General features: G+C 47.9%; 1 protein-coding gene and 1 long non-coding RNA gene across 7 annotated transcripts in view; one reads left to right on the top strand and one right to left on the bottom strand.

Annotated features, from left to right (window-relative positions):
• Nucleotides 1-8,489, top strand: part of LOC101947239 (opioid-binding protein/cell adhesion molecule homolog) — an 847,277-nt gene extending 838,788 nt beyond the window's left edge. For all 6 annotated transcript variants that reach the window (XM_065570595.1, XM_065570593.1, XM_065570594.1 and 3 more), the window contains one exon: nucleotides 2,924-8,489. In XM_065570595.1, the coding sequence (XP_065426667.1) occupies nucleotides 2,924-3,024 (101 nt within the window). In that variant the 3' untranslated portion in view covers nucleotides 3,025-8,489. The remainder of the gene's footprint in view (nucleotides 1-2,923) is intronic.
• The window catches only part of LOC135976082 (uncharacterized), a 33,535-nt gene continuing 13,858 nt past the window's right edge, over nucleotides 4,295-23,971 (bottom strand). The window contains exon 2 of the long non-coding RNA XR_010593302.1: nucleotides 4,295-5,538. This is a non-coding gene — a long non-coding RNA (uncharacterized LOC135976082). The remainder of the gene's footprint in view (nucleotides 5,539-23,971) is intronic.

The raw sequence follows: 23,971 nt of genomic DNA, 5'->3' as shown, positions 1-23,971 counted from the left end.
TGGCGTCTTTAGTCTCTAGCAATTCCACTGGGGGTGCAGTGGGGGGACGATCTGTTGGGAGAGAGAGCTGCTTTCTGCTCCGATTCTATCCTAAATCCACAACTTTTGGAAAGCTGTGCAAAATACATAGATATATATTCTGGAACTGTGAGCAAATGATCCTACCAGAGGCAGTGCGGTCTATGGAGTTTTGTTGGGGTAAAGCGGGGTCAGATTCTTTGTGCAGCAATGTGGTGCTCCGGAGAAAGCACGTACAGGGATGCAGAGCAGTTATGCTAACTTGCAAAGCACCGTGGAGCAGGCTGCAGGGTTTTGGCTTTTTTATATATGCCAACGCTTGAGGCAGCTTGATTGTGGTGCGGCTCAAACCCACAGACTGATGGCAACCGCAGGCTCTCTGCTTTTGCTCTCTTTACGCAGCTCTGACAACGCACCTCAGTTCTGATTTGCCGCCGCCCCCACTATTCCCGCCCTGGGCTTTCCCACATCTCTCGGCTAACACACCCCAACCCTGGTCCCTACTTTCCCACGCAGCTCTGCGGAGGCACCTTCATCCTGACCCGCAGCCCCCTCCTTGCTATGCCAATCCTGGGATCTAGTGTGGGGGTTTTGTGGGAGGTGTCAAGCAGGGACTCAGCAAAGACGATTAAACTCACTCTTACTGACAGGACCTAAATGGAACGACGCCAGTGAAAGCCATGTCACTTACAGTCTGGTTCCCCTGGTCCTAAGGCTAGTAGTGTCTTTACCACACCATCACCGACAGATGCAGGCTATAGGACGACACCAGTGGACCATGCTGCATAGGACAGTGCCTGCAGCATGGCCCCCAATGGTCTGCACGGGGCATGCAAGCTGGAGACGGGGAGGCGGCTATTTCTTACCTCTAGGGTCAGGCAGTGCCACCTATCAACAACTTCACAATGTTCCCCGAGAGGAACTCCTCTTCCTCCCTGCCCTTCCCCTCCCTATTGCATATACAATGAGGTCCTTTGGGCCAAATGCTCCCTCCCGGGAGGGGAGGGGAGCGTGGAAGAGGGAGTCGCTAGCTCTCTGACTCGAAGGAAGCCCCTCCAGGAATCCTCCACGGGGATCAGGCTCTGCAGAGGGGGATGGGGCAAAGCAGGGGATGACGGCTCTTTAGAAACAACTTGCCCTTGTGCCCTGTAGGGACTCCTGGCCCAGGTCAATATGGATTCCAACAGCAGTGCACCGAGTTCTCCTCACTGTGATGAGACTGCGCGGGAGGGGTGTTGGGATACCCTGGGAGCAGGGGTTGGGAGGGAGTCCCGAGGACTCGGCTCTGACGACGGGGGCAGTTCTTGGGACTGCTACAAGGCTTTCCCCTGCCGTAAGAACGGGGCGGGTCCAAATGCCGCAGCTCTGGCTCCTACGCGAGAATTTCAGCCCTTGATCTCACTGTTCCTGACCCTAGCCCCCACCAGCGGGAGCCTGTGTCATCATGACTTCCCCGTGACATTTCAACCTTGCCCTGACTCTACAGTGCTACCAGATTGGTAACAGGCATCACCTTCCATCCTGCCAGTAGCTACATGTCCGTGGCGAGTGTAACGTGCAATGCCTCTTGCTTATCAGCTCAAATCCAGTCCCCGTTGGTAGTAACCTGAGGAATGGCTAGGAGGCTTATGTGAAATACGCTAGCTCAGTTCATGTTTGTTCCCCACCACAACTGTATTGCCTGGACCTCGTGGTAGCACAGCACAGAAGCTAAGGGCGGAATGGGATCGCTGATGCCAAGAGCTGGCTTTCCGATTTAAAATTAAGGTGCAAGGGAGCTCGGGTGGGAAGCCTGCGTTGAATTCTCTCTGCTCTGCTTTCTCTTCAGCGGCCAGGCCTACACCTTTCTTGGTCCACTATCCAGTATTTAAATAGTCCAGAGCCTTTCCTGAGCACTAAAATTCACTTAAAGGAAAACAATCTGATGGATGTCCGGGGGCCATTTCCTCAGGAGGAAAAGTCCTGTGGAAAAGCAAAGGGATATTTTGAATCGGAGTCGAGGGATGGGGTCTCCAATGGCAATATATTTATCTGATCTCATTATGAATGGCCATTTCCTTTGAACCTCCCTGACAATTTAGTCCAGTGTAGTTCCGAGTAATGATTCTCTCCGGGAGTTCCAGAAGGAGCCCAATGGGAAAGAATTTCCTTGGGAGTTGGTGCCCAACTCCCTTAGGCAGCTTCGAAAATCCCAGTGCCTGGTAATTAGGACGCAAGAGCTGTATGGCATTAGTGGAGTGGGAGTGGAGTTCGACTGGGACTCACAGATTTTGTTTCCACCTTTGATTTTCCCTAAACGGGGTCAAGCCGAAGTCACTCCGTGTAAGAACCTATGCAGAATAGGGTGGAACAGAAAAGAGCCCCAAAGAGTCACATAGAGGATGGAGGATCTGTCTAGGCAGCCACATGATGCAGTGGGGGAGCTAACTCATGGATGGAGATCACTCACTCTGCCTAGTGCAAACAGGTCCTCAAATTGTGCCACAATTTGTGATGGGTCACAACAGCATCCCTTCCGGTGGGCAGCGCAGTGAGGCCTTTGGGGACCTGAGGAGGAGGATGGAGGAGCTGACTGACTAGGAGTGATTCTTTTCCCCCTGCAGTGGTTTGTGGACTGAAAGCAATGGTTGAGGATCCCCCCGCCCCAGCAAACCCTGGCTTAGTGCGGCTGCAAGCAATGAGTGAGAGAAAGGAAACTCTGGCTTTGGACAAAGGCAGGGAGGAAAGACCTGCTGTGTTTTTAGCTGAGCTAAGCCTGAGCCATGGACCTCAGAGCTAGACTTCCCCAAAGTTCAGGGCTTCCCTCTGGGACCCATCTCGCCTCAAAGTCAATGGACCGGTTGATTTCCTTCTCCCTCCAGCTGGTAATAACAAACCTTTCTCTCTCTCTCTCTCCCTTGTCCAGGCCCCGGAGCAGTACATGACGGCAGCAACGCGGCTTCCAGAGCAATGGCCTGCCTCTGGCTATCGGGCACCCTCCTCGCTCACTTTCTCATCAAGTTTTGATAAGAAAGCAAAGGGTCCTCGGAGGCGACACCTGGCTTCTCCCACACCACAGACTTTACTCTCTACACTGCGGGGGCAACACCCAGTTTTACCACTTGAACGTACTGCCAGGGGGGAAGGGAGAGGGGGAGGGGAAAAGGGTTCCCACCGCCTGTTGGGGGATAAGTCATGGGCATTTCGCCAAGCGAATCAATTTCTTCTTCCCCGGCCCTGCCCTCAACCCTATTTATAAACCTATCCTAAAGTTAAGCGTGTCTCGGCCGAACCTGTTCAAATTGCCCCCGGAGACGTGTCTTGGTTTGAGGGACGACACACAGCGGAAGTCAAAATGAGTCAAAGTGTCCTATTATCTCTGTGTCTCTTAAGCAAAAGGATTGTTCTTTCTACTTGTTACACTGTACATACCTGTTCATGTTGATAAGTGTCCTATTACACTTGGGCTTCACCTGGCCTCCATCTGGAGGGATGTTTTAATAAATCCACCCACCCACCCACCCCCCGCCAGCACCTGGGCTCTCGGCAACAACTGCAGTAAGTGGCGGCTGTGAATGGGCCATAGTGATTGTGCATTTGGACACTGACAAAGGATTTGAGATCCCTTGGAGTGCAGAAAGGGAAAAGCTAGGGGACACTGTTCTCCCCTCTTGCTAAAACTGATGGCTGAGTGGCTAATGCAAACAGATAAATAGACAAAATGGTGAGTCATCCATCTCCCCAGCCATCAAAGTAATCACGGAGCCATTCTATCCATCCATCTATCCTATTCACCCATCCATCTAATTAGCTATCCATCTGGCTTTCTATCTCGCCATCTCTTTACTGTATTTATCAATTTATCAATGTAATTATCGGTGCTTCTATCCAAATCTCTCCTTCTCTGCTCTTCATCCATCCATCAGCGTAATCATCTCTATTGAGTCACCTATTTATCTAGCCAAGTTTCTATCCCACTCCCTCCATCCATTTAGTTTTCTTTCTATTTTGTCTGTTCATCCACCTGTTACGGCGGAGGATATTGAGAAATTTCACAATATTACATTTATACGTGTGGTAGAACGTAACTACAGGCCATAAAACTAAGCAATATTTGGCCATTTGGGCATGTCTCTGACAATTCAAAACACGATAATGCAGTAGCAATCCTTCACTTAGTTCCCCCCCTGCAAAAAAAAAATAGTCAGAGATCTGTTTTCTCCTACCTCCCCAAAATAAATACTCTTATTTTTAAAGTAAGCAGCACCCCTCACTCTACCCCAATGCTGTTATAATCTTTTGCCTTTAAGAACCAATGTTTTATATCTGCTAACAGGTGCTTGTACTGCTGTTCTCCAACGGGGATGCATCCAGTTTTCTTTAAGAAAAGTCCTAATTATCCATTATTTATGGCAATTCCAAACAACACCTTCACGACCCATCCTGGGAGAGCCAAACGCAATCTGGCCAACACTTCTATGCTCACTCCCTTTCCCAGCCCCGATCCTCATTTGCTCTGTTCGGAATCCATCCAGTCAGAAGCCGACGGAGGCCAATTATTTTGCTAGTGTGTTGACATCACTCTTGTATTTGTTTGGGAACCTCTTATGAGCAAAGGGTACTTGAATAACTGACTTAATTTCCAAGCACTTGATTAGCTCAACACAGAAAACAGATGGGAAAGAGGAAGGGAAGAGGAAAAAAAATACAACCTCCCACAAACCTACATTCACATGGTTTCCTGTTTCTCAGCTGCTTCCGTAGAAGCGTTTTAGAGAGGGAATTTCAGGCAGCTGTCTCCAAAATGGAACAGCAGCACCAGAGCTTTTATTTTTTAGACTATGGATGTTTATTTTGAAAGATTCAATTGATTCTTCCCCCCAAGTTCCTTGGTTCGGTTTAGGCCTTATTCGAATGAGACATGTCACTTTCTTGAAAGCCTAACAGCGGTAAGGGAGGAATCTGCATTGCTTAAATGTCTTTGAATGTACCTTTTTTTTTTTTTAAAATTAAAAATACTACTAGCTTTCTGGGTCACTGCTAAGGCCTGACAGGGCGAGAGGACTGCGGCATTCCCAGACCAAACTGCAGCCTGCATGACAGTCAATTCAATCAACGCCCCAGACCGGATTGGGCTGCACAGCACGACCTGGATCACTAGAGTGAATCAAGTGGCTCTTACAAAGACCTGCCAAGTAGAAACTTCTTTGCTTTTTCTGATCCCCCGAGACATAGACACTATTTCCCAGGTAGGAAGTAAAAGGAGACATTGATTCATTTGGTTATTTTTGTTGTTGTTGATTGTTTTGTTTTTGTGGCCATCTGACTGACTGCAGGCACTACCAATGGTGCCAGGCGTGGTGGTCTGAACGCAGTAAGCAAAGAAATGCAGTAAGGAAGCATACGGCCTACCATACTGAGCTGCTGACAGCCACGTGTCAGGGACGCAAAGATGAACTCGCGGAGAGGGAGTGACTTGTGCTGGTTTCCGGTAGGCTCTAGGTGTTTTAATCGGAAGATCAAGGATGTGCCTCATCAAATCTGTCAATAAATGTAAACCATGAATGGTTAAAAAGAAGTCTGGAAAAAAAAAACTTATACAAGACTAAACATTTGGGCAGTATATTCACAAAATGGAGGGGGATATTCTTTTGAGTTCATGCATATGAAAAAAATATCCAGCACAGTCGAGTTCTTGAATGTATACGCTTGCTTTCCCATTTATTTTTCCTTCCAAGAGGGAAGGTTTGAGTATGAAGAGCAACATGCCTGGATTTCACCACCACCACCACCACCACCACCACCACCAGTTTTACTGCTCTGAAAAAAATCTAACAGCGCCCTCCCACTCTTTCATTTGGATAAAAAACATCATGAGGCTGTTGCACGTTGATTTAATCTGTGCAAGAAGCCTCCTGCAACAGGTCCACATGGAACCTCGTTCATTGTTAAAGACATACAAAGGTGTATTATTATTTTAAACCCCAGATACACACGCTGGCTCCATTGGCTTGTTAGGTGGAATGCTGGTAAAGAACTAAAAACAATAAGTCTTCACATTTATATCTAGTTCAACCACAAGTTACAGGCTAGCAGCTGGGATCATTGGGTGTAATCTAAGGTCTGTGTCATACAGGAGGATAGACTAGATGATCTAACAGTCCCTTACAAATCTATGAATTAGTACTGAAAAATGTTGTAGCTGTATGAATACCAAAAATAGCAGCAGATGCCTTTAACTGTCAAAGCAGGGCATCAAACAGAGAGTTTTAATCATGCTTAATCATGTCATAACTCTGTTGAGGCTGAGGGAGGAGAGCTGCTGGAGAGAACCTGAAGAAGTGGTCTCTCAGAAGGGTCAACTAGTGTAGCTACTCCTACCTAGATGCCTATTCTCTTCCTGCCTGCTATCATCATCAGAGAGACAATAACTTGATGAGCCACACAGACACGCATACTGCTATTAAGAAGAGAGAGGTACGAAGTGGAATCTAGTGGAAGGAATAAAAGACCCCAAACAAAACAACATTTCAAAGCCCACTGGGGCATTCATATCTTTCATGACTTCCAAGGTCATGTGAACTGAAGTGCTGGTGGTAAACATTAAGTGCCTGATACATAGTTGTTTGCAAGCCTATTTTTTCCCCGGTGTTCGGGAGAAATGCCACCAATGTAAGAATCAGGTCTCCATGTCCTGTTGCTGTGGTACAGCGTTCTCTTGGGCACGGGCAGACAAAATGTTTTCACTTCAGCATCTCAAGTGCCCTGCAAATTTAGCCCAAGCTTTGGCAAAATGTTCACATTCGCAATGCAGCAAGGAAGCTCTAGGCTCTCAACTCTGTATCCCAGACGCCGCATCTCTCTGCACAAGTTTCATGTGAGGACGACGTTATGGGCTAGGTGGGTAGCAAGTCAGAGCACAGAAAGTCATAGAAAGGTCCTGTTTCAGGGCGATACATTGACTTAAAATAAATCGGTTAAACCATGCAATAGAAAAAAAAAACACCACACACACAAAAGTAATTGCTGCAGATGATTCACCTGGAAAAATTCTAAGATGTTTACACCCTGGGTGGTCCCAAGTGGAGCTGCATGAAAAATACCAAGTGACGCTTGACAAGGAGTGAGATTTTTTCCCCCATCAAAGGGAAAAGCAACAACAACAACAAAAACCAATGATTTCCCTGAATGTGACTCCAGGTTTCTTATCTCTGGAACCCAGGGAAAAAATAAACAGCAGCCACAAGGTGAAGCTGAAAAAATGTTTTAATTTGGGGGGAAAAAAATGTGATTTTCCTCTCCTCTTCATTCCCCACCGACAGCAAGAGGGTTTTCGTTTCTGCAAAGCCCTAGTTTTGAAAACCTTCAAGTGCAATTTTCCCTCCCCCAAAGACCAGAACGTTTAAGTAGCCACAGGACGCCTTTCTAAGAGGTGGGCGGTATATCAGAGAAAAGGGTTTCCAAATAACGCTAAGATGGAAAAAATCCTATTCAAAAGGAAACAGAGTCTATTCGTCCCTTACGGGAGAAAAACAAAACAAAATATTGCAGTTAAAAGCTATGCCAGAAAATAGCTAACCAAGATACATTGTCTTTTCAGTAGTCAATGCTTTGGAACAGAGGCCACGTGATAGTCAACCAATGCACGTTGCCCTTCACATAGTCAATACTTTGGTACTAAGGCCAAATTTAAATCAACGTAAGTTGTCCTTCAGATATTGAACATGCTGGGTCCAAGGCTAAGCGAAATGGAGTTGATCAGACCTTTTTGGAAGATGGCAACCACATGCCCAGATCTCTGCATTACTTTAAAGGGATCCTTTAGACTCTCCAAGAGACACGGCTTCAAGACTGAATTCTTCCTGCAACCCTGGGTGGTTAGCATCAAGAACAGGAAAACCTCTAACCTAGTCCCCTCTGCTCCACACGGTTAGTTCTTTTTGGCAGAGGAAACTAAAAAGAATGGCGAGCAGGGAACATTTTTTTTTTAAGCATTCAAGTTTCTTGTGACACGTAAAGTGCAGTTGTGAGGAACATGTTGGGTGTATGAAACCGTTAACTGTCCAGTTCAGAGTCCTTCTCTTTGCTAGGTTTAAAAAATTCTATGACTTATCAATGGTGCAGTTCTACTAGCTGTGTAAAAGGCTATGGTTGTGCACATTTTACTCACAATTATCCTAAAAAAACAAAAATAAATAATTTTCTGTATTCAAACGCTTTAAAGAAAATCAAACAAACAAACCATCACATTGTTACAAAAAAGCAAACTTTATTTTTCCTGTCAGCCTTCTAGGGTTACTTTCATTTGATTATTATTTCTTAAAGCAATGAAGTCAAGTCTTGATTTTCCGTCAATAATTGTATTAAAAAGGGTGAATATACTACCTGAATTTTGTGCATGTTACATTGTAGTTGTAACCTTTTCTAATTCAGAAAGAATAAGAGATGGTTGTGATTGTGCAGTGTATCAATAAAGTTTGAAGAAATTTGTACTGGGGGGAGGGGTTATTTGGGACTCCGCCCACACAGCGCTACTGTATTGGACTCCACGCGGGATTCTAGTAATGGAGAGGTCCCCGCCAGTGGTGAAATTCAACCTGGCCCTTAATTTGGAAAAGCGTCCCTATTTGGTAAAACACATGCTTAGGTTGAGGTCAAAAGGACTTCAGCATATGCTTGAAATTAAACATGTGCGTAAGTGCTTTGCTGCACAAGCTTAAGCACTTTCCTCAATGGGAGCTTTGTGCGTATAACCAGCACAAGGCCTAGGCGTGCTCCTTAAGCCATACATAGACATTGTATTGGTCCCGTCTGCACGCGGGTTCATTTCACCTGGTATTCATAGCAGCACTGGTACTTAAGGCTCTTGTGACTGGTACTCTAAGCTTCCCTCTCCCCTCCACCTTCAGACTCTGTCCTGATCCCCACTGCTCCTTCTTCCATTCTCCTGCCTGCACCTGTCAGGCCTGGCTACTGGAGCAACCACGAGTTCCAATGGTGACCTCGCAGAGATGAGATGAGGTTGGTAAATAAACTGGCCCAGCAGCCAGAGAGGTGAAGAGGCACCGTATACAAATATGGAGGGCGGTCCTTGTATGCAAAAGCCAGGCCTGCTCTTCGAGACAGATACAGGGTCAGAACCAAAATATGACAGCTATCCGCCAACCAGAAGAGCATGTTAAATGAACTGTTGAGATCTCAGTTGCCTGAAAGCCCTTTCTATCAGCGTCCCTCTATAATTATCTTACTAGCTAACCATCCTGCTTTCATCCATATCTGTCAATCCTCCAATTCCTCACTTCTTCACTCACTCTCTTATTTCTCTCTTTCCCCATCCAACAAGTTAACCACCCACCCATCTATCAGCACCCACTTAGAAAGCCCCCCATTTATCCCTGCCACACTCCATCTATTCACTTGCCTACTCATCAATGATTCATCTAACTATTTATTTCTACATCATCTAGCCACTCACCAGCCATCATGCACACCCATTAGTCTCCACTCCCATTTATCTTATCCCCTGAACGTGTATTCATCCAATCTACCTGCCTAATGTAACCATCTACACACATATATCCCTCCATCCATTTATTTAACCATCCATCCCCCAACCTTCATCTATCAATCCATCCACCTAGCGTCTCCAAACTAGCCCTTGGCAGACACATACCTATTTTCAGAGCCACTTCAACATAATGAAAATCTTTGCCCTTATCTCTCTCTAATGTTCAACTGGGGAAGCTTTATCCAGTTGTTCTTTAAGCACAGCAGTTAAGCGATCCGATGCATTTTCTTTATCTTGTCCAGAAATACATGCTATTAAAAAAAAAAAATCTGAAAAAAAAACAACAGAAATGCCTTTGGAGCTGTAATAGTATTAAAGATGTTTCTGTCTCTATCAAGACATATCAACAGGGGACTGAGGGGAAATAAATAGAGAGCAAAGAAGCAGAGCAGAAACAAGATGGTTAACCCTTCCTACTACTGTGCACAAGGTCTGTCCCTTTAAAAAGCATCATTTCCTACCCTGCAGGGTGAATTCCATTGAATAACATTGAGACCCTGAACAAAAATGCCCTCCCTTCTAGACCCAGAGGAGAGATTTTTTTTTTAAAGGGCCAGGGCAGTGTTTTGTTATGCCTCACAACATTCCCATTGGGGCAAACGTTGTCCTTCTCCAAGCCCGCTTGCTGCTGCTTTCTTCCAGCAAGAGAGAGAAAATCCCCACACCCGACTGTAACCACAGCTGCCTAACCCTGAGTACGCCAGGCCCTCTCTTACCATTGCTTCTTAGGCAAAGGTGACCAGACACTGTTCTGGTGGTGGAATCTCAGTGACACAGCTGATTAAGCCAAAAGTTGCCCATCAACAGAAGGCTTCTGCCTACACTTTCACCAGTGACTAGTGATTTTGGATTCCCTCCGTGAGACACCTGATTTTCATGGTGTGGAGGCTCGGCAATTTCCAGAAATCAGGCCCTTTTAAAGGTGTCTCAACTGGGCCCCAAAATCCCCAGTCCCTCTTGAATATAGGCCCCTTCAGAGGGGAACTCTCCAGTGTTTATTAACTCAGCACACAACCCAGGCCTCGCTAGGAAAGTTAATATAAATTAAGACAGTTAAATTCCTTTTCCAGCAGCCCCACTAGAATATATCAGCACCCCCCGGTGTGGATTATTTTAAGCTGTGCAGCTCTGAGGAGGTAAAGAGAAATTGAGCCGATCAAAAAGGGAAAACAAATGACCCCCAAACCAGCTTCAAAGATACATAAGTGCTGAGGAAAAAACTGCTTCGCATACAACGATCGCCGTTAAGAAGTCAGCAGCAATCATGCTGCGGCGTCTGAAAACTTGCAGGTATTTTACTTGACTAAGAATAAAGACATTCAGCTCATCCTCGGACACTACTGCACGGTAACTTATCTAGCGGGCTTTTTAAGCTGGCCACTGCAAGGCAAGATTAACACGTGTTGCTTATTAAAGCAAAGAGACATTGGAAACAGGGGCATTTTAATGCCACCTTTTATGCTCTTTGTTTAACTCCGCTTGGACGGTGAAGCTGGTCAGATTCCCTGGCGATCTGTTGCGGGTTTCCCCTTCTGTTTCCAGCTAGTTCCCCGCTCTGGGTCCCAAGCATTATCCAGCCCAGTGCTGTAGCCCTTGAGGTCCTGGGTGCCATGGGAAACTGTCGAAAATGGTCTTCACTGAAGGAATCTAAAAGGCGTAGAGGCCCAGGTCTCAAAGGTATTTCAGTGTCTAACCCCAACTGAAATCGATGGGAGTTAGGTGCTTAAATACCTTGGAGGATCCAGGCCAGGAGACCAATCCATTGCTGACATGAACACAATCCCCAGGGAGCTCTGAGGGAAGTAGTTTGCTGTGTTTGGTCCAACACCGTTTCAATGGCTCACCCCAGTCAGTGGTGGCGTCTGGCCTCAAACTCTGACCTCCCAACTCCCAGCCCCCCTTGCTCCAACCACTTCACCAAAACCCTTTTCAAACAGCCCAGGTGCCCCATGTTTTGGGCCTGACGACTCCACAGCGTCTCCTTTGACAGTCCCCTGGCGATCCAAATGCCCAGCTCACTTGGCCATCTTTCCCCTGCATGGGTCTTTATCACAGAGCGCTCTTCCTGCCGCTACGACCGCTGCCCACTCAAACCACCCAGGGCTTCTCCCCTCTCCCCCATATATACTGCTGTGCTCCTTGGGGGTGGAGGAGTCTGGAGCACACAAGGTTACAGATGCTGCTCTCCCTCCGTGCAGGTGTGTAGCAACAGCCGATCTGGAGGGGAGAAATTCACACAGCTGTGACAGTCCACCAGATGGGATGTGACACTTCCACTGTCTAACACGAAGGGTCAGCCCATTAATCACAGGGTGATACAGGAATAACCAGGGACTGAGCATAATTCATTACAATTTACCAGCTAGGAGTGGCTCCTAGCAGAGACCCGGCTTCACAATGGGGAATGATTGGCTGCCTCGCCTGCTTCCTGGACACGGCTTGCTCTCTGCCAGCCTCGGGGAGGTGGATGTGATCCCAAGCTCCCTGCTGACCATGCTTTGCTGGCACAGGGTGGCGGGGGAGGGCGAACCTCCACCCAGCCTTCCAATAACAGAGCTGAAGTTGGACTCCAGCCATGTACACGGAGTGGTTCCAGGCCTGTCTCGCACAGCTCTGCGCTGGCTTGGCAACTCGTGCCAGCCGGGTCACTCCGGCAGCAGGCCCAAAGGGAGGGGAAAACTCACTGCCCTTGCTTGGGGGCCCAAGCATCCTAAACGTGGCCCTACCTGAATGGACACGCACCCTTTTGCCATTTTGCTGCTACGTTCAGCGCAAAGGGGCCTGGCTGACAATCTCTCTCCCCGCGGGGGCTCTGAAGAGGGGCTGGAATAAGGCATTCCACCCAGGACTCTGCACTGCCCTAGAGACACAAGGGAACAGGGAGGTGCCACTCAGAGCCACATTCCCCCACGCCTGAGCAGGTCTCCATTGGAAACCCTCTTTCTCTCTCTCTGTTAAGCCACGAAGGCAGCGACAGGTGCCCCGTTGGCACACAGCGGGCGCAGCGTTCCGGATGGCCTCTCAGTAAACAGCGCCGTGGCAATCAATGTGGCTTTCTTTTTGATGAAGACAAAAGCGTAGAGGAAAAAATCATTAGGGAAGGTAATAAAGGCCTTTGCCTACAGTTAATAGACAGGCTCCTGGATGGTGCAGGCCCGGCTGTGGCGGTGGGAAAATGCACTTCTCTTCTCAAGTTCAAATAGAGACTAAAGCCTCCTGTCTGGGCCTATTGATTTTACGTCCTCCGAACACGTGCCACCTTAATTGTGATGTGTGCGATAGTTCAGTCCCTGAGAGCTTTCGTTTATCTCTACCTGGTTAAACAACGTTAAATACTAACAGGTCAATATATCTGTCTGTTGACCAGGCCTGTCTGCCCAGCCTCCCCCACCCTAGGCCCCCCCACTGCCGGTTTGGAATAAAGGGGGAGATGTAATTATCTCACAGGCTCAGAAATTCACTGCAGGACTAGCCAGGTACTGGCAGCCACCTGTCCTGGGAAACCAAAGCCTGGGATACACAGATGATGTGACCGATGGAGCATCCGACCCTCCCATAGCACCAGGATGCCAGCAGAACTCTCTCAATCCCCAGCTCCCACCCACCAATGCTACCCCTACTGGGGAGTGGGGTAGAAGAGGAAATTTTACCTCCCTCTCCCCTTCCTCCAAACTCCCTCTGCCATGGGGGAATTTACCCATAGTTTCTCCTCTTCTGCACTCTCTGTGCCAGAGTTTTACCCTCATGCTCCGTGCTCCATAGGGCGGGGTTTTCCTGTCCACCCCGTGGCGGGTACTTAACACTGAAAGCTCCATCCCATACAGCCATGTGCCATTCACAGGAGCGAGCCACAGCCCGATCTACTCCACCTCCCCCATGCTGACTACGAAGCTGCTGCACCACAGACATGCCAGAGAAGCTGGGCCATGTCTCACACATCTCAACTTCTGGGCTGGCCTGGTCCCCACAGAGGTCTCTCCCACCCATATTCGGGGAACTCCACCCAACATTCATCTTTGCTGCCCTGGGTCGTCAACACAGCTGGACACACATGGCTCCTCTGGGCACCCTGCCACCGCCACGGTCAGCCCTTAGCGTGAGGAAGTCTTGTCTGTGCCAGATGCAGATCAGCTCCTTGAAACCACCAGCCTCTGGCAATCCAAGCACTCTGCAGGCTTTGCTGTCTCTCTACAGGTTTGCGATATGCACACACCAACCCCCAAGCGTCCTTCTGCACTGGCCAGCCCTGTTCCCCTAAACGCCCCCAGAACTCACAGATTTGATATTCCCAAAGGAACAGTACCTGCCAACTGGTAAGATTCAACTCGGGATCCCCACTCTACTTAACACACAGCACTTAGATATGTCTATATAGTGAAAACAAGAATATATTTATTATGAAAGAACAAGGATTCAAACGACAGGGCGTGTGAGCATACGGGAAACAAATGGTTACACACAAAACAAAATCATACCATGTTTTCTAGAGCCTAATCTTAACTCACAAGGCATTCCCTTATCTCCTATAAGATAGCTGACCCCCAAGTCCTTTTCCCAGCATTTTCAACCAGTCTGACAGGGTTCCCCTCTCATAAGATGCAGCCAGTTGGCAGCTTTTCCTCACAGACTGAAGGAATAGCTGGCGATTCATCTGCCCCTCACATATAGTTCCAAAAGTTCATGGTCTTTTTTCCTAACCAGGATAACCTCTGCTGGTTTTGTTTTTTCCTCCAAGCTCCACAATCAATTCATTCGAATTTTGCTCAGACTGTAAGTGGGCCTCCATTATGAACCATACAATACTCGATGTTCATATGTTCAACCAGAGAAAGAGAAGCATCTCTTCCCCACTGCATGACAGGGGTCTGTGGGTCACCTTTTGCTGACTTACCTTAACTCACAGTCCTAGAGACCATATTGTGATAGGTAGCTCTTCACACGTTTTCCAGACATACACCGCACAGCGATGATGATGACCTGCTGGCTTTCACTAGAGACCTTCTTTGGTGAACTAGCATGACATTCTTTGGTGGACTAGCAGCTAGATGCCAGACCCAGGGGATCTTGGTATCTCTTATGTATCCTGTATCCTCTGCCAGTTGGCATCAAAAGTTCCTTCGGTCACACGCCCAATCACATCCTGTCGCCCTTACTGGGTGTCTCGACAGAGAGGCCAAGAATAAAGAGACACAGAGACCAAATTCTCTAGCCTGTGGAAATGGTGCTGACCGGTCATGGCACCTGGGTTGGGAGGGGCTTGCCTTCATGCTAACCCATTCTATACCTTTTCCATGGATAAACCCGGGACTCCAGTCCCCTGGGGCGGTCAAGCCACCATCCCCACTCCCCCCCGCTTGCTAAACTCATCTTTTAACAAACACCTGAAGCTGGCGCTGCACACAATCCGGGATTTATTGCATGCCTCTGGTGTGTGCTTTGAATTTCCCCTAGGGAGGGCTGTGCCACTCTCCTTTTCCATAGGAGTCTCCCTCGGCAGCGATAGAGGGAGCTTCAAAAACAGACACAAGACCGTTCATGTAGGTGCCCTGAATGGTGATGGGTCTGATCTAAGCCCGTGTGATGACAGCTTCATAAAGAGAGCCTAAGGTGCCAAAACAGTCAATGCATATTTAATAGGGCTCCTTAGAAAAGCACCCTCGTCCTCTTCACATATATCCTTGTTGCTGCGCCAAGCCTGTTGCTGGCTTGGTTTTGAACTAAGTGAATCTCTCTCTCATCCTGTTACTGAACTTTCAGTCAAGGGCTTGTTTCCCCCCCCCCCTTCTTTCACCAATCAATGGCCGTTTCATTAACATGCAATCATTGTCTAATTAACTCTGCATTCAGTCGCTATGGTCGTGCACATCAAAGCTGAAGTCTGTTTCATCAGATTCTTATTACTGCCTGTTTATGAGCAAGCAAAGGGACTGGAGGTTGGAACCGGGGCTGGCGGGAAGGCAGGAGGGGCCCCCATAAGGAAGTTTCTACCTGATCATTGTTTCCCAATTTAACAAATAATTGCGTCTTGAACAAACCTGCTGCCTTATGACTAACAAAAGATAATAAGGGCAATCAGCCCTCTTGACTCAGGAGCAGAGTTGCCCAGCAGCAATGGAGTCAGGACAGAGTTACACAATAGTCCACACGCATTGTGGAAGGCTTTGTTTTGCTTTCTTTTGAAGCATTGGGTACTGGCCACTGCCAGAGACAGGATATGGGGCCTGGACTGAAACGCTGAGCCCTACGCTTGGTCGATTTTTTTTTTGTCTCCCAAGAACTGAGAGACACCAAGAAATGCTCTGTGAAAGGACAGATAGACACGTAGAAATAAGGATTGGAGAGAAGATATCGGGTGTCCCTCCCCTCTGGAACTGCAGGGTTGTTCCAACCAATGTACGTGCTGGGATTGTAGTTGCTACAGAAATGTTGGCACTGATTGTTAATAGAATTAAAGGGTCATTTTTTTTCTGTCAATTTAGACCTTGAAACATAAGCTTTATAAAATCTGTGTTTCTTCCAAAACTCCAGATCAGAAGATGTGTTTCTACAGATGGGATTGTCTCTGATCCTCTTCCCTCCTGGTCCTACTCCCTTCCTCTTTCTAACTTTCCGACTCCTGCCAATCCCTCGTGTGCATTAATTCATACACAATCCCGAACTTTTTAGGGGGGCCGTCTCTCCTTTTGTAACAGCCAGCTGAGACCCAATCCGGCAACCCTTATTCTAGCAAAGCTTCCACAGGGGCTACCTGCACATCAGGACTGCAGGATCAGGTCTTTGATATTTCAGGGCTTGATTTTCAAAGATGTTGAGCTCCCGCAGTTCCTATTGGCTCCGGGCCTTTAACAAGCAATGCCGTCTAACCTTCACTCAGTGCTTATCATGCTCATTTGTGAGTGCTGCCCATTTTTCTGGACTCTCTCATCTGATATTCCATTGGACAGCAAAACGGGAAAGGACGTTCAACTTCAGCCGGGTAATGGTTCTCATGATCCATCCGAAATAATGCTGCCTCCTGTAATTTCTTCTTCAAGGAAGTCTGTAACCTTGGAAATATCCAGAACTTGCCTGCAGCTACACCATCCATCCCGGCTTATCTCCCCAGCCTTAGCCTGAACCCAATTGATCATAAATTTCAGTTTGTTTTCTTCTCAGAAGCCTAGAGGAGGAGGGAAGGGCCAGGGAGTTTGACACACACGCACTCTTTCTCGTCTGAGCTCTGCAATGAGCAGACTCCCTCCTCTGTCCTATCAATGCACTTGTAAGGCATTTGGGATGAATTATGTTGCTTTTGCCCTGGTACAAGCATGAAGTCTTAGCCCAGGTCTACACTAGCAGGGGGGTCGACCTAAGATATGCAACTTCAGCTACGCAAATAGCATAGCTGAAGTCAGTGTATCTTAGGTCGAATTACCTGGCCATGAGGACGGCGGCGAGTCGACCACTGCTGCTCCCCCTCTCGTGAGCTGGAGTTCCGGAGTCGACGGGGAGCGCGATCGGGGATCGATTTTATCACATCTACACATCTACACTAGATGCGATAAATCAACCCCCGATAGATCGATCACTACCCGCCGATCTGGGTGACGGTCACAGGAACTTAGTGTCATTCAATGGAATTCATCCAGACACTTAAGACTCAGGACTAAGCAGTCATGATTTTAGTCTCAGCTATGCTGCTGACCTGCTTTGTGACTGCGAACAAGCCACGTCACCTCTCCGTGCCTCAGTTTCCCCTTTGCTTTGTCTATTTAAATTGTAAGCTCTTTAGGGGAAGGGACTGCTTCTTACTCTGTGTTTGTACAGTGCCTAGCACAACGGGGCCCTGATTTTACTATACTATAAGACAAATGAATAAAAAGACTCTGTAAGTGCACTTGCCACACTTTTGTATCTGAAGATTTTTTTCTTAAAGGGACATAGTTCAGATCAAATTTGACTTCATATTTTTTTTCCACAAAACTTAAGACCAACTGTAATATGTCTCTGGTTTTTGTTTTGAATCCCAATGGGAGCCCATGTATATTTTATAGATAAACAAATGAGCATTCCCCTGCAGCGTCAACCATCCAGACACTGCAGCCCTGTTCTTAAAGCATGAGCACCTGAAAGTGAAACTGACCTAAAACTGTCTATGAATTAGTGACAGAGCCCAAACTCCACTCTCTGGGGATGTTTGCATGTGGTGTCCCAGCCCCTTGTCACGAGAAATGAAAGTGAAACTCACTCATCTATTTTCATTGTCCAACTTGAAATGCAAAAAGCAAACACTGCAACGACAGACTCACAAAGCACCATTTCTTTACAGTCTTTCATTTATAACAAACTCTAAGGTAGTGTGGTCTGTGGGTAGAGCACTGGACAGGGACTCAGGAGACCTTGGTTCTAGTCCCACCTCTGCCACTAGCCGGGTGGGTGACCTTAGGCAAGTCCCATCACCTCTGTGCCTCGGTTTCCCCACATGTGAAATGGGGATAATGCTACTGATCTCCTTTGTGAAATGTTTTGAGATCTATGGCTAAACACTGTTTAAGAACTGGATATTGTTATCATTAAGGTAGCATCTTTAATACAGAAAGGAATTTCCCTCTATATGATGTTTAACCCGATAGTGTCTCTTTAAGGCACATCTATTGGGAAAGGACTGATAGCTGGGGCCGCCAAGTCTACCACCACTGTTTTGCCTCTCTCGTCGTCTTGTGGGGCTATGGGCCTGATACAACGCTCATTAATATCAGTGGAAAGACTCATGTTGACTTCAGTGGCAGCTGGAGCATAGCACAACAGGAGCTCTCGTGCAGAGTACATCTACCCAGGGCGAGTGCCCTGGAATATAATATGAGGATAAACACCACCAGGAAGCAGACACACTTATCTCTATCCCTGAGCATCCTCCATAGGCTGTCAAACTCAGGAGGCACATTCCATATTCCCATCAATCAGGACTAGCTACCCGCTTGGGGGTGAGCCCTGTGACTTCCAACGTAGGGCTTTTGATTGCCGCTGGATTTTGTTTCATTCAGGGGCTAATACCCTGGCCCCTTCCAGGCTCCAACATGGACTGCATCTTTCTTAACGGCAAAGCCCATGCAGTAACCCTGGAGATCCGGGCGCTCTTCTACACAACATTTTATACAAAGACATCCTCCTGCCGGGGATTTCCCCTCCTCTACGTTCAGGACATCGAGCAGCTTGGCAAGGTCTCTTTCAAGCACTGTTCTACCCTGAAAAGTGAACGCCCTACAGCGAGCAGTTCCACATGGAATGAGCTCTCGATATGGAAAGATGGGGCGAAGAGCTGAGGGCTCAGATGGGGCTGGGAAGAGGTGGGGAACAGCTGCTATATGGTGCATGCTCCCTGGCTTAGGAACTAAAGCTCTGCTACAAGATTCTGTGGTGGCTAAAGTGGCTCAGAGCCTATTAACTCCCTGCACCACACAGCACTGACTACAATGATGGCCACTGTTATTCACCCAATGGCCGCTCAGCACTGGCGCTGTCCAAGGTGGCTGAAATCTAGGCAGCGTGACAACTGCTTGAGGAGCGGTACGGTTGGATCCCGGTTTCCTAATCTCTTCTGTATGCTTTGGCCAACCCACATCCTAAAGGGGAGCCATCCCAGTGCAGCAAAAGGGGAGACACAGGGAGGATGCACTGCACTGAATGGCACAATGCCACGCAGGTGTTGCCCCAGCTAGATTTGTGAATTACGGTAGAACTCCAGAGCCTTTTCTCCAGTCCCCCCATGTCAGGCTGTTTGCTGCCCTGCGGGACCAAGTCCAGTGAATCCCACTGAGTTCCTTTAAAGGGCAGGAGGGATTGTGAGGCTCTGGGTCTGTAGCTGTTGGACTCAGAGACAGGGTACCACACTTCACCATCCCCATCCCCGCACTATCGGATGCAGAAGGCAGAAGCCAAACGATCTTCACTATCCTGAGCTCAATTCTCCAGGTCTCCCCATCTCTTGCCTTGGGAATGCCAAAGAAATGTTTGTTCAGGCAGCCTTTTATCTCACATTCTTCCAAGATGCCCCAAACAGGCCCAGCTTTTTTTCCATACTACCTGTAGGAAGTTATGCCCCTTCTTGGACCATGTCATTACTTACTCTGAGTCCATTTTACTTTGAATAACACTACGCCCCAGCATTGGAGTTACTGCAGCTGGAAGGTAAGGGGAATCTCTGTCTTGCTTTAAACTTTCCTTGCCTTAAATCAGGGTGCAGGCATACATTTTGCAGACAATCTCTGGGGTTCAGTAGCTACATCACCAGATTTGGATTGAGGATTATCCTATTCCCATTAGCCTTGGACAAATCACTTCCCCTCCCCACTGAGGATAATTCTATTGATCATTCTTTGTAAAGCATCACCAGAACTCCGCATCATTATTTATCTGCTCAGGCAGGCTGCAGTCAAGTCAAACCACTTTGCTATCTCATCTGCAGGCTCCCCCACAGCCCAGGGCAATGTACAGCAGGACAGTTCTCTGGATAGAATCTGAATTCAGCAGGAGGAAGAATTTTCATCCACTACACTGGAAAGGGAAGAGAAAACCTCAGTGGCTGATAGCAGGGCTGAAAATCTGTTTCTTTTCTCTGCTTAATCGGTGACCACTTTGTTTAAAGAAAAGCATGAAATTACCACTTTGCCTCTCCAAAGTACTGGTGACTGAGGAGTAAATGATTTTTGTATCAGGGGCTATAAGCCAGAACAAGGCCAGAAACTCAAATCAGAAATTACAAGAAGGCACCTGGTGAATTTCTTTGCCTTTGTCAAAGTTAGAGTTCTCTTAAAGGGACAGTAGCCACCTTTTACAATTCTTGGCTGCACTGAAGACACGTGCTGGTCTAAGAACCAGTTTAATTTCCTAGCAACAGATGTGACAACCACATGCAGAAAGGCTGCAGCTAGTTTATAAGCCTTTTGAAAACTGGTTGGCATAGAGGCTTGTATTGGGTCTAAGAACCAATTCAGTCTCAACTGGTTTAGTGTCTGTGTCGACACAGATTTGCTGACATGTTCAATTATCCATCCCTACTAACATTCTAATATTCCATGGTGCCCATAAGGAATTTCCCAGAATCCGCTGCTTCTGGGAGTTGTGATGGGAGGTTTAGAAGAGGCAGCCAGAGGACACTGCGACTGAAATGGCTTAGAACACTGCTAGCATGGGTGTATCCGCAAGGATTCTTAAACTAGTTCAGCGTGGCTCGTGTGGACACACTAAACTGTCTGTGTTCAATTACAAATGGTTTAATTTCCTGGTGTAGACATAGCCTCACACCTTCCTCCACTCCCCTTTCCTGCTCACGGCACCCACGCAAGCATCTGCTTGCTTCTCCATCTCTCCCCACCACCTCAAGGGCCTTCTCCTCCGCAGCTTCTGTGATCTGCTACATCCTCCAACCTCCTTGTTGACTTGTTTAAAGCAGCCTATTGCTCCCTTGTCTACACTTCAACATCTCTCTCCCCCTGCAGTTGGCCTGCTGACTAAATGCTTTAATTCTATCGCCGTACAACTGCTTTCTGTAATTTATACCAGGGACCTGCAGTGAACCATAACTCTGCAAAGCGTTCTGGGATGCAGTTTGTATGGAAGACACTATACAAAAGTTGTACTGTATTGATTATGCTGTTAGGAAATGTCCTCTTGGTAATATCCATGTGTTAGCTGTTAAAAATGATATCTCCAAACAAGAGAGCAGAGGGGGAAAACATAACAACCTTAAATACACAATCAGTGCTTTTATTGCAGAGCACATAAGGGATGCAGTGCTGTCGAGCCGCTAGGGCACTAGGACGAGGAGTCAAGAAATGTCGGGTGAAGTCACAGCTCTATTAAAAGCAATGGGAATTTTGCCACTGACTTCAACAGGGCAAGAGTTTTACGCCTGGGTCCCATTCCCAGCTCTGCTACTGACCTGCTGCATGACCTCGAGCAAGATTCTTTCCGCATAACATCGCTAAGATCTGACCTTTCCTATCAATCCGCACAGCTCAAACTCTCAGCCAGGCTCTCAACATCTCATGTCTCTGTAGCCGCTTTGACAGATGCAATCTTGTCCCGTTCAGCTCCATTCACAGCATAGACCAAGTGCACCATACTGACCAATACGGTCTCACTGTTTCCTTGTGCTCCCCCATCGATCTGTCTGTATCCATTTGTTGTCTCTTGCCTTATATTTAGATTGACAGCTCTTTGGGGCTTTGTGTTCTGTTTGTACAGCACCTAGCACTACGGGGTCCTGGAGCATGGGCTCCTAAGCACCGAAGTATAATAATAATAAAGTCACTTCATTCCCTGTTCCTCAGTTTCCCCTCCCACCCTTTGCCTATGTAGACTGTAAGCTCTCAGGGCAAGGGGCTGTCTCTTACCATGTGCATGTACAGTAGCTAGCGTGGGGGGGAGGAGCTGTAATTTTGACTGGGGCCCCCGCCACTCTTGTATTACAAGTAATACATCATCATCCTAATCACAGCTAAGAACACCTTATCCCTGATCATAGCTTTCAGGGGGAAGCTTGTTAAGTCCTTTCTGACACTCCACATCAGGGCATGCAAATTCTGCCTCTCACATGGCTTAGACTGATGGAGCGACCTCAGCTGCCCTCTGGGCGTGGACTATTATACAAGGCAGGGTGGAGAATAAAGACTTGAATGAACAGAATTCTTCAGCAGTGAAGTTAATACATCTAAATTCACAGGGTCAACGCAAATTACAACTCATTAGCTGCATCGTTCCCTTTTACACAAACACGGTGCGCTGATGGAAGAACTACGGGCCGGATCCTCAGCTGGTGTCAGTGGGCACTGCTCCGTAGAAGTCAATGGGGCTACGCCAATTTATAGCAGTGGAGGATCTTGCCCCATATTTTCTCTATTACCGTGTTTTATATTAGATTAATGGAGTTATAGCTCCAGAAGGGGACTCAAAGGAGCTTAAAACCAATGGGAGTTCTCATGTCAATTTCAGTTTAATCAGGAGTTTTTTTTCCTCTGCTTTGCGTTCTCTAGGAAGGTACTCAACACCGTAGGGACGACCAGGACCTTTCATGAAAGCAGCTCATCTGTAAGCCACAGCAGCATCTAAGTTGCTGCCAACAAAGAGGAAGTGGCTTGTGAATCTAAAGCGAGAGCTCCCAGGGGTTTTTGATTGCTGCCGGATTTTAAAGCCCACGGCATTTCAGATCCATGTAATCTTTAATCACATTTACATACATCCCCTAACAATGTGTAGGTCTGCTTTATCGATCAACATTCATCTAGGGATGGGAAGCCCGGAAAGATTCGGAGCATCTGATTACTAGCACCCAAGTGTTCAGGGCCAAGGTTTGCAACAGCGGCTAGTGATTTTGGGTGTCCAACCTCAATTTTTGGAAATCGTGATCCACATGTTTACCTTATTCTACAGGGTTGGTGAAATCTGGCATGAGAATCAGTTTTATTGGGAAATGTCTATAACGGGGCAGGCAGACTTTTTGGCCTGAGGGCCACATCGGGTTTTGGAAATTCTATGGAGGGCCGGTTAGCGAAGCTGTGCCTCCCCAAACAGCCAGGCATGGCCCGGCCCCACTCCCATCCAACCCCCCCTGCTTCTCACCCCCTGATGCCCCCCCCCACCAGACCCCTGCCTCATCCAAGCCCCCCGTTCCGTGACGGCTCCCCCCGGGACCCTTGCCCCTCCCTGTCCCCTGACAGCCCCCAGAATCCCCACCCCTGACTGCCTCCCGCCTCCCTATCCAACCCCTCCTCTCCTTCCTGACTGCCCCCCCAGGACTCCTGCCCCCATTCAACCCCTATTACCCACCCTCTGTCCACACCCCTGACCATCACCCCAAACTCCCCTGCCCTCTATCCAACCCCCCCTGCTCCGTGTCCGCTTACCACGCTGCCTGGAGCACCGGTGGCTGGCGGCGCTACAGCTGCGCCGCCCGGCTGGAGCCAGCCACGCCGTCACCACCACGCAGCACAGAGCACCGGGTCAGGCCGGCTCTACAGTTGCGCTGCCCCAGAAGCTCACAGCCCCGCTGCCAAGAGCACTGTGCTGGCAACGCAGTGACCTGAGGCTGCGGGGAAGGGGGAACAATGAGGGAGGGGCCGGGGGCTAGCCTCCCGGGCCAGGAGCTCAGGGGCCGGGCAGGAGGGTCCCGTGGGCCGGATGTGGCCCGCGGGCCGTAGTTTGCCCACTTCTGGTCTATGACTTCCAGCTTCTTGTAGGTGCAAAAATACCCCAAGGATGCAGTATTATTATTCTTACCCCACTGCATTTTAACCAGAACCAGAACCTCCGCAGCTACAAAAGTGAAAATGTTCAAATTACCTATAAGAATAAATGGTAATGGGAAAATATGTAAAAGGGAAACAGAGACTGAAAAAGTCAAAAGAAAAAGGCTCCCTGGTTTATCTC

Source organism: Chrysemys picta, chromosome 16 (assembly GCF_011386835.1).
Source record: "Chrysemys picta bellii isolate R12L10 chromosome 16, ASM1138683v2, whole genome shotgun sequence".
Lineage (NCBI taxonomy): Eukaryota > Metazoa > Chordata > Testudines > Emydidae > Chrysemys > Chrysemys picta.
This window is presented reverse-complemented; position numbering and strand designations above follow the sequence as displayed.